Below are 10,959 nucleotides of genomic sequence, written 5' to 3' on the forward strand. Positions count from 1 at the left end.
CGGCTCTCTCGTAAACGGTGACTTATCACTTTCGTTTTTATTTGTTAATTATTATCTAATTGTAAACTAACTAAATTTAAAAGATTCGTCTCGCAAATTACAGGTAAACTATATAATTAATTATTCTTTTATTTATATTTAATGTTCTATGTATGTGCCCAAAAATTTCGATGTAATAGAGAATCTTAAAAAAAATTTAGATTTTAGTGTAAAACCTATACACGCCATTATCAACAAAATACTACAGAGCAGAGACAGCTTATTAGCATATGGCATGCAGGGCTCTCTGTGCCGGCACCGATGCGACGACAATCTCATATCGATCGGGATGGGATCGACCGACCTCATGCATAGGGCCTGCTGGGATATGATGAATGAATAGGAATATGGTCCATGCACAAGTAGGAATACGGTTGAGGGCTTTAACTCCGTGGCGCATTCATCTTCTGGCAACGCTAGCTGACAGGGTATAGTCGTCGTCAGGAGGCCTGATGACGAAGCAGGGGACGACAGAGTCGGTGTCAGCGAGGCCGACGGGGCATTCGCATTCAACGCAGGGCACGCGGACGACTGTGGCCACCTGAGATGGGATAGAGTACTATGTCAGCTCGGCATGCATGCATCGCTGTTTGGTCCATGGATTTGCTGCATGCATGCCCATAGTTAGGCCTTATTTTGTTTTCAAATTTTTTTAAAAATTTCTTGTCACATCAAATCTTTGTACATAAGTATAGAGCACTAAATATATATAAAAATAACTAATTATATAATTTATCTGTAATTTATAAGATAAATTTTTAAATCTAGTTAGATCATGGTTAAACGATAATTATCAAATATAAATAAAAGTGCCTATTTCTTTTTTAGATTTTAAAGGTGAACTGAACAAGACCTAACCATGGGAGCATTGAATGTCTGCTAATAAACTACTCCCTCCGTCTCAAAATAAGTGTCGTTTTCGTTTTCCGAGAAATAACTTTGATTAAATATATAGTAAAAATATTAATATTTATAATACATAATTAATATCATTGGAAAGATCTTTAAGTCAAGTTTTTTAACAAATTTATTTAGAGATATAAATATTACACGTATTTTCTATAAATTGAGTCATATTTGTGGTACGAAAACCTAAAACGACACTCTTTGGAATGGACGACGACGGCATTCTTTTGCATTGGGAGGACTTCTCACCTGTGTCTGCTGTCACCCTCTCTGCAAAATGCCTTCTGCCCCTCCTGGAGCTAGCCATAGCCTATAGAGGGAGGAGCAGCTAGTAGACTACTCCCGCTTCCCAATTTATTTGTTGTTTTTGTTTTTTGTGCTATAAATTTAACTTGAATAAAAAATATGTGTAATATTTTTATCTAATAAATTTATTAAAAATTAGATTCAAAGATTTTTTTAATAATAGCAATTATGTATCATAGATATTAATATTTTTTGATATATATTTTTATAAAGATATTTTTTAGAAAACACAAATGATAATTATTTTAGGACGAGAAGAGTAGCCAGGTAGCAGTGCTCCCTTTGAACGTACCGTGGCATTGCTGGTTCGTTCACACTAGGTGTTTGCTGAATTTTTTTGGTTTGGTTATCTATGTCTAATCATAGACTAAGGTCTTGTTTAGTTTGCGAAAAATTTTGGGTTTGACTACTGTAATATTAATTTTTGTTTTTGTTTGACAATTACTGTCCAACTATAGACTAACTAAGCTCAAAAGATTTATCTCACAAATTATACGCAAACAAAATGTATAGTTAGTTTTTTATCTATAGTATTTAATATTTTATGCATTTGCCGTAAAATTCGATGTGATATAGAATTTTGAAAAAAGTTTAGGAACTAAATAAGGACTAACTAAAATTTAAAAATTCATCTTGTAAATTATAGACAAATTGTTTAATTAGTTATTGTTTATTTATATTTAATGTTTCATGAGTAGTGATGAGCTTTTCTGCTGCCGTGTCTACAAGATTGCATCAGCATGCATGCAACAGCTCAGTGGCCACTCCGTGCGGCCAGCGTGCTGCTAGCTATTTCTGCGTGGAGCATACCTGCATTTTTTTAGCGCCAAGATAGTTTCAGATTGTTCTTTTCCGCGCTAAGACAACAACACACCTCCTATTTCTCAGGTTTGGATTATAGAGTCTGTTGGGCTTGCCTCTATTCGGGCTAATAAGGGCCCGTTTGGTTCTACGCCGTAATTCTAGCTCTAAAGTTTAACTTTGACTTCTTATTTATAAAAACATATTTATAAAAAGTAGTATATATATATATTTTTATAAAAGTATTTTTGAAGACAAATCTATTCATATGGTTTTTATATTTCTAGAATCAATCTCTTAAAAATTATTCATAATTTATATTCCTAATGTTTGACTTGAACCTTGTCTAAAACAACTTTCTTTACAAATGTGAGGGATTGTCTATTTTACGTGTGTTGGTTGATGATTCAACAAAGGCAGCCACATATCAATCTCCAACCGCAAAGTCCTAATTCATGCCCTAGGCCTCTCGTGACACAAGTGCCACCGCCGCCACCGCCGCTTCCACCGCCTCTAGTCCCCCTTCCTCCCCCTTGGGCATACCACTATAGGCCAAAGGGAGTGGGGATCTATTATTTTAATAAGTTTCCCAATAGATTGATTTTTTAGGGTTAGATTTTCTCTATGCCAAGTTCTTGGTTACGGGGATTTATCTCCACCTCCTCTCCGGTGATGGTGAGAGGATAGGGTGGAATCGCTTTCTCTATGGAAGCTCTATTGACGATGGAGACGACAACTACGATGTCAGCATTCTCACTAGTATGACAACGACATGAAGACTTTTATTTTCGAAAGGCGACATCAAGATGGAGATGGTGTCACTGTCATGAAATAGTTTTCTTTGGTCTCTGGTCCGTTTTATTATGGTTAGATCTGGTCACGATAAAGTACTAGCGAGAATAAGTTTCAGATTAGTCTTCCTCATTCTTCGGTGACATGAAGAAGAAGAAGAAGAAGAAGAAGAAGAAGAAGAAGAAGAAGAAAGGAAGGAAGGAAGGAAGGAAGGAAGACACAAGAAAAAAAGAAGTTTTTTAACTCCGCCTACATGAATGTTCATTGGGTATCTGTTCTCAGGCATACTGCCGAGTGTTTGCCTGTGCGGTCATCTATACTGCAAAGCGTTATACATATTTGGTTTTGAGATCTGGAGCTATTCATAATGTGGGTACAATTTAAATGTAAATCTAGATATTTGTGTAATTCAGAGTACTTGTAACGGTGTTGATGTACCTAGCTATTATGTAATGTAATTCTTCTTTCGTTGTAAAAAGAACAAAGGCAACCACATGAAACTATAGTTTGAATAGGTGATTTTTTTATGTAAAAAGAGGTGAGATTAATCGTAGAGTGTGGCGGCCATTTTGAGCACCACTATAGCAGCGTTGCCAGTGACCTAGAACCAAACATGTTCTAAGGGCATGGAACAGGAAAGTCCTGGCTGTTGGCCTACTGCTATATTCAATTCCAGTTTGCTTGTAATTGCACAGTTTGTCTGTAATTTGTGAGACGAATCTTTTGAGCTTAGTTAGTCTAAAATTAGACAATAACTTTTAAATACAAACAAAAGTGCTAAAGTAGATAAACCCAAAATTTTTCACCAACTAAACAAGGTCTAAGTGCAAAAACATGAGGAAACAAATTCTCTCGTGTTTGGATGCTATAAACCTTTTGAACTTTTATGCTCCACATTTATAAACAAATCCTCTCTATATCTTCGTGCAATCAAAATGGACTATATGGCACCTAAAGTGAAGATCTAATTTGTTACACTAAATCAAATGCATGTGTTTGGCGTAAAAATTCACATGCCTAATAAAAAAATAACACAAGTATTTAAAATTACAGTATTTTATTACCAACGTCAAACTCCATAGAACAACTTAGCTTTATATTATTTTCACTAGCTTAAAGTCAAAGCTCCATACATCTAGAGACAAAGCAACAAACATAACTCAAACACAAACATGGAGCAATATTCAAGTCGACTTTGTGAACTGCATCAACAATTAATTTAAACCAACAAGTACAAAATAAAGGACTCGTTTCTTTTTAATTACTATCTATATTATAAAGGATGCTAGTATATATCTTGCACTTAATCTAGTCTTCACGTCCTCATCAAGCGGTTAATTTAGCATGTTGACATCTTTTGCCTTAGTAGTCATGACCTGCATATATTATTAGTAAGTACAAAATCTTGCATAAAAGACAGACGCAACAAAAACTCATAAGTAAACTACATCATTTGCATTTTTCATATAGCAATAATGTTTTATTAGTACTAAAATCTAAAACAAATTGACATTTACATCTATGCATTGCTCTAGTCTGTAATTTTTGCATGGTAGATATATGAATATTGAAGAGAAGGTATGCCACACAGATCTTCACATTTGAATACTAATGAATTCATTGGAATTGTTATGATAAAACCAAGTAAGACATTGCTTATTAATTCACATGATAAGTCATTTACTTTTACAACAATAAATCATAGTGTTTAATAATAAGAACCATGCAAATATGATTTCTATTTTGGTCAACCCTATATTATGACAATGTAGAGGGACTGAGATAATAATATTCAGAGCTATATATTAAATAAATAATTACTATATTATATGTTTGATATTATATATAATTTATATACTACAACTCTTATAGTAAATTACTTATCAAGTTATGATATTAAAATTTTGGTAGGTGCTTTCTTATAGAGGATCTAAATGTTATATATATTTCAATGCATGTTATGACATGTAATATCAAAGCAAAAATTTCTTCTAAAATGTAATGGTCTTGAAGGCACAAATAGTTCAAACACTACATTTCAATAAGTTCTGAGATTTAATAGTATTTATGAGTTGATATAAGTTTGAAGAACACACCTGAGAATATTTTTATTAGAGGCACATTCTACAATATAACATTGTCCTGATGTGCATACACATGATATATATCTTTACAATTCATAGACTCAAATTATGGAACATCATGTTTCTATACACATCATATTTATTTTACTGTTATAATTGTTTGTGTGCAAATTGGTTATTTTTTGTGCTCTTTAAATCTATTTTATACCTAGACTTTGAATTATATTTTTTTGTTGAAATTAAATAAGCTTTATCTCTCCATACATTCATATGATAGTCATAGGTAATACACTTATTATTAGAACCAACAAAAGGATTAGGGGGGAAGGGACAAAAGTCCAAACTCTGATTATCTTATCGCAGTCTCCACTCACCCTCTCATTTCTAAACAAGTATGTTTTCTAGATTATAGGCAACATCTAGGATTCGCAGAGGCAGGTTAGTTAAGATGATAGAGCTTTCTATTGAGACTCCAGTTTTAGCAAGGCATGGGTATTACGAAATTAGCGATGAATAATGGTTATAGATGATAAACAGATTAGTGTCGTGCAACTTTATTTTAAAATTAAATTAGCAAATTAATCCCTTCCGTCTTAATTAATGAAAAACAGTTGACCACACCTGATCGAGAAAAAAAGGTAAATTAAGCCATTTGCACAATCCTGTGAAGCATGCATGCATCGCCTTGCTACAACAAAATATATACTATTTTCATGGATGATATATTATTATTGCTAGTAGACGGTATATTGTAAATAAAGGGAAATAATACACAGAAATTACGGAAGAAAGATCCTCTATAGCAGCATAGAACCGAACCTGACAAAGATGAGACGACACTTGACTACTGCGTGGCAGTGGGCTGGTCATCCCCGGCGGTCGTGCTGGGCTTCAAGAACTGTTGTCCACCGTTGATCTGCTGCCCGCCAAGACCAGCAGACACTATGCCACCATGCCCCACCACGCCCATGGCCGACGAGTACGCGAAGCCGCCATAGCCTGATCCACCTCCTCCGTTCATGCCCACCCTCGCAGCAGCTCCACCTTCGTAGCTCCTGGCCAGCATCTGCACGGAGGCGCCGAAGCTGTCTTGCTGCTGCATGAACCCGCCGCCAGCTCCACTGATCGACGCCGCCGCCGCCGTGGAGTGCCCGACATTGATAAAGTTTTGCGTGCAGTCGTTGGCCACCGCGTTGCCTATGAAATCCACTGCCGCCATCCCTGCTGCCGCATCACCATGGGATCCCACGCCCACAGATGCGGCTTCAGCCGCCGCCGCCGCCGCCTACACCGAAAGATGCAGCGGACGCGCGTACGTTAGAACATGCACAGGTACAGGAAGCCACACACACACAGACAGACACAGACCTGGTACTTGGAGAGCTCGTAGGTGGCGCGGGCGAGCTCCTGCTGGACGAGGCGGAGGCGGTGCTGGAGGATGGAGATGACGCCGACGCAGCCGTAGACGGGGTCGCGGAGGCGCATGTCGGCCTCGTAGGCGAGCGAATTGACGGCGTCCTCGCGCTGGTAGGGGTGGAGCTCGTTGAGGATCTTGGTCACGTTGCTGGCGCCGAAGACGCGGTGCACGTGCACGAACTTCTGCGGGTTGTCCGGCGGGAAGTAGGGCGCGAACACGCAGTCCGGCTGGCACTTGCGCCGCAGGAACTTGCACGCCGCGCACGGCGACCCTGTGCCTGCGCCGCCGCCGACGACGACGCCTGTGCTACCAGCAGAGATCGAGCCGCCACCACCACCACCACCACCAGTGGGCGGCGGCGGCGGCGGCGAGGCCGCCACAGTGATCACGGATCCCGTGGAGACGACCGGCACCGATGATGCTGACGAGGCGGCCATCTATATCTATCTCTGTACAGGAGGAGGAAGATCCAGCAGGTCTAATTAAGAGATCCATCTCAGCGTGAGAACCAAATAGCTAGATAGATGAGAGAGAGAAAAAAAAACTAAGATCAGTGAGAAATGGCAGAATGAGAAGCATATCAAGGATTCAATTCGGATCCGATGATGCCGTCTATGGGCGAGGAGTGAGAGGAATAAGGAATACATGTACCCTTAATTTTCCTTCCCTTCCGCGAAGATCACAGCAGGATACGAGGCCGGCGGCCGCTCCGGTTCTTCAACCCCTTGCTTTTTTCCTCGTCTGTCTCAGCTCCGCCACATCAGCTGATTAATCGGGTGTTTGTTTTGGAGAGAGAATAATGGCCGGATGGATATATGAAATGAAAGTGACGACCGGAGACACCGTGAGGCGCTTGTAATTGTGTCGTATATATGCGTGAGCGGGAGGAGGGGGCATTGTGTAGGTAGGTAGAGGTGCCCTAAAAAAGACGTGTCCAGGTGGCCCTGATTATTTTGTGCATGATATATATATATATATATATATATGAGCTTATATGTTGTTACAAGAAATTATTAGTTAATGCCGATGGTCTCGGTTGGTTTGTTTTATTTTCACTTTTACAAACGTGATGACTGATGACAGAGAGCTTCGGGTGCCGGTAAACAAGTCAATGTTTATTAGGTGTGCACGTACGTGGAATGCTGAGACGTGGAGCCAAAAGAATGCATCGATCGTTCCCGATGGTAGAGTTCTCTCTACTCACTCGTCTCTACGCCTATGGTTTTATGAGCTAGCAACAAGTTGATCATCAGTTTTAATTAACAACAAATTTTAATTTTATTAAAACGCAGATCAATAGATGGTCCAATAATCAAACTGTGGTTTGAAATATTAAGCATTCTCCAGTCCAGTTTAAATAAAAATGACTCCAAGTTGTACGCATGTACTGGTGCAATCTACAACGAGGGCTGTCACGTAGAAAATTGGTAGAAAATTGGTGCAATCTATGACAAGGGCTGCCACGTAGAAAATTGAGAGATTCTATCATACGGACAAATCCATCCTTAACATGTCAACAACTTAGAATTTCATATTTCTAGTAAGGGTGCTCAAATGAAGTCTCGGAACTCAATATTTAACTGTACCACCAAATGAATAATATACAAATTAAAGTTATGAGATAAGTAAATATTTTTATATATTACAATGGAAGAAAATATCTATCAAAGTTGTATTTTAATTTGATGAAGGATTAATTGCTAACATTACTTATAATTAGTAATTACATAGGCCATGGCCATCATAGATTAAATTAAATTATATACATTTAAATTTTATGAGAAGGTAATAAACAATGTACTGTTTTTTCTCATTTCCTCGAACGTTTGATAGTCAAGTATGTTTGCTAGTACTTTCTTTATTCTAAATTATAAGATATTTTAGCTTTTCTAGAAACATAATTTGTACTATGTATTTAGATGTACACTACATCTAATACATACTAAAAACTGTGTATTTAGAAAACTGAAAATATCTTATAATTTAAAATGAAGAGAGTAAATTTAAATGAGATTAGGTCCTCGAAAAATATAGAAAATTTTAGTAAACTAAATCTAAAAGTAAGAAAGCGAGATAACCGTAATTCTGCATGGTAATTGTCTAAAAACGTTTGCCCAGTGCACAAATTTAGTCTTTTGCTTTCACAATCAAGATCATGAGCTATAATTAAAACTTTAGCACGGGAACCTCGAATTTTCTAGAATGGGACTTCTGCGGTGCGGCTGCGAGTGCCGCTCTCGCAGGCGGAGCTGTTTACCACATCCATCGCCTATCGATCGGGGTCAGTTTTTTTTTTATTTATATGAAACTGGTGGGGCCGCAGCCCCTTCAGGAATTTATTAAAAGGAAACAAGGGTAAGAAATAGGAAAACAGGAAAAGAAACTTAGGTCTTGTTTAGTTTCGAAAAGTGAAAAGATTTCGGTACTGTAGCAAATTCGTTTGTTTGTGACAAATATTATCTAATTATGGACTAACTAGGATCAAAAGATTCGTCTCGTGATTTACAGCTAAACTGTGTAATTAGTTTTTGTTTTTGTCTATATTTAATGTTTCATACATGTGTCACAAGATTCGATGTGACGGGGAATCTTGAAAACTTTTTGGTTTTCAGAGTGAACTAAACAAGGCCTTAAAAACGACTCAAGAGACAAAGGAAAAATGAGGTCAGCGCTGATTCTGACGTACTGAACTCCGGTGAAATTCCCATGAATCCTATGGAAGCTAGTGTTCAGATGGCGCTGGGTGACCCCTCTGCCAGCGACCCATGCTAGGAGAATTTTTTTTATTTTTAACCCAAATTTAAAATAAATTTCAAATTTAATCCGTCTTTGAAAGTATTTTCAGAACTAGGCCGTTTGGCCCCGCCACCATGCATGGTGGGGCAAATGCAGAGGATCCGGCCATGCATGGCGGCGGTGTAGGGCCGACACGTGGCGCCTAGCTGGCGCGTACGGCTGACGTGTACCTCGCCATGACCGCTGGCGGGTTAGGCCATGTACAGTGCATAGGCTCTTACAAAAGCGCTTAGAGGGTGTGGGAACACTTCACCAGGAAAGAAATCTTTTTAAATTTAGAGCACCATACATTCTTCGAACAACCTGTTTCTTCGATGTCAATGTTGATCAACTGTCTTTTGAGTTGGTCAAAATACTGTTGTAACTGTTTGGGCGACTTTCTTGCTTATTTGAAGACGTCAAGCCTCACTGATCGAAGAAGCTCAAGACGACGTGTTACATCACAATACATGGTGCTCGGGGACTAGCTGTGGGGGTATAAACCCCTATACCCTCATGGGCCTATATGGGCCGCACCATCAAAGGTGGCTCGGCCCACAGGATGAAGACGTGCGGCGCACGACTGGTCGGCGTGCACCGCAAGGCTACAAGATATTGTACCAAATAGGATACTTTGCTTGTAACTCTGTCCCTTCAGGATATATAAGGAGGGGCAGGGGTCCCCTAGAGGACAAGTCATATACATTATTATTCTCTCAACACAAATCAATACAATCAGACGCAGGACGTAGGTATTACGCCAACTCGGCGGCCGAACCTGGATAAAAAGCGTGCCTGTGTCTTGCGTCACCATCGAGTTCGTAGTTTGCGCACCGTCTACCGATAAACTACTACCGTGGGTATACCCCAAGGTAGACTGCCGACTAGCTTTCGTCGACAGTGGCGCGCCAGGTAGGGGGTGTGCGTACAGCTCTCCCGACGAACAAGATGGTCATCATCCCCGACTTCGTGGCCATGGCGAGCGACTTCACATTAACCGTCACCTTCAACAGCTTCACCGCCACGACCACGGAGGAGGTGTAGATCCGATCTGCGCCAACCACTTCTTCATCGACATCGGCGGCGGCTTCAACCACGCTGGCTACGACTCCGACTACTCCAACAACGTCTCCGACCACGCCGACGATGCGTCACCTGCTTCCCTACTACAAAGAGAGGCAGATCGACGACATCGACCTGCTCGGGCTAACGACCAAGTTGTTTGGCCTACTTGCTCTGACCACCAGTCACAATAATAATCGCCGCGAAGAACGGCGCTACGACAACCGCGACCACCGTCATGAGAGCAAGTCAAAAAGCTCGAGGACCAGACAATTCTGTCACCACCGACCAGACTTTCGTCCAAAGATAAGTACACTTCTAATATTTTATTTATTTTTAGCATAATATTTTTTTATTATCCTTCAAAAATAACTTTTTGGTTAGCCGACTAGTTTTTTCTCCTACACGAGTTTTCCACAGCCGGTACTGTCTCCGACTCCTCCCTACACGTGCATGAGATCCGCCCTCTGCGTTCCGGGTGGTCGGCAGTAGCTCTCTGGCGAGGCTGGCAATCCCACGCATGTCTAGGTTCCGCACCTCATGCTGATTGTTGGCTAGACCAGAGCTGGTACAAGCTCTAGGATGAATTAACTACTCGTGCTAATTTTATAACAAAAAATCTAAAACTTATCGCAGTACTGATTTTTTATCTAGAGTTTATTTATACATCATGTACTACCTATTCTCTATATTTATTTTTCAGGAGTTTGGTCCAGTCGACAAGCTACGCTCGGGGACTCGTCGACTATTCCCTACGCTGTGCCCGGGGACTGCTCC

At 39.9% G+C, this 10,959-nt stretch overlaps 1 protein-coding gene across 1 annotated transcript; it reads right to left on the reverse strand.

Annotated features, from left to right (window-relative positions):
• Window positions 3,905–7,178, reverse strand: LOC8076962 (LOB domain-containing protein 6). The gene is made up of 4 exons (XM_002441057.2): window positions 6,997–7,178; window positions 6,297–6,794; window positions 5,748–6,213; window positions 3,905–4,220 (listed from the first exon to the last, which is right to left on the reverse strand). Exons 2-3 carry the CDS (start codon window positions 6,780–6,782, stop codon window positions 5,773–5,775), a joined length of 927 nt encoding a protein of 308 aa, XP_002441102.1. The 5' UTR covers window positions 6,783–6,794; window positions 6,997–7,178; the 3' UTR covers window positions 3,905–4,220; window positions 5,748–5,772.

The sequence above is a fragment of the Sorghum bicolor genome, chromosome 9 (genome assembly GCF_000003195.3).
Source record: "Sorghum bicolor cultivar BTx623 chromosome 9, Sorghum_bicolor_NCBIv3, whole genome shotgun sequence".
NCBI lineage: Eukaryota > Viridiplantae > Streptophyta > Magnoliopsida > Poales > Poaceae > Sorghum > Sorghum bicolor.

What these genes read in the sequence shown, in the direction of transcription:
- LOC8076962 (XM_002441057.2), bottom strand. Translation starts at nt 6,782, where the DNA reads ATGGCCGCCTCGTCAGCATCATCGGTGCCGGTCGTCTCCACGGGATCC. An exon ending in ACGAGCTCTCCAAGTACCAG is followed by an intron (nt 6,214 to 6,296) that starts GTCTGTGTCTGT and finishes CTTTCGGTGTAG; the next exon opens with GCGGCGGCGGCGGCGGCTGA.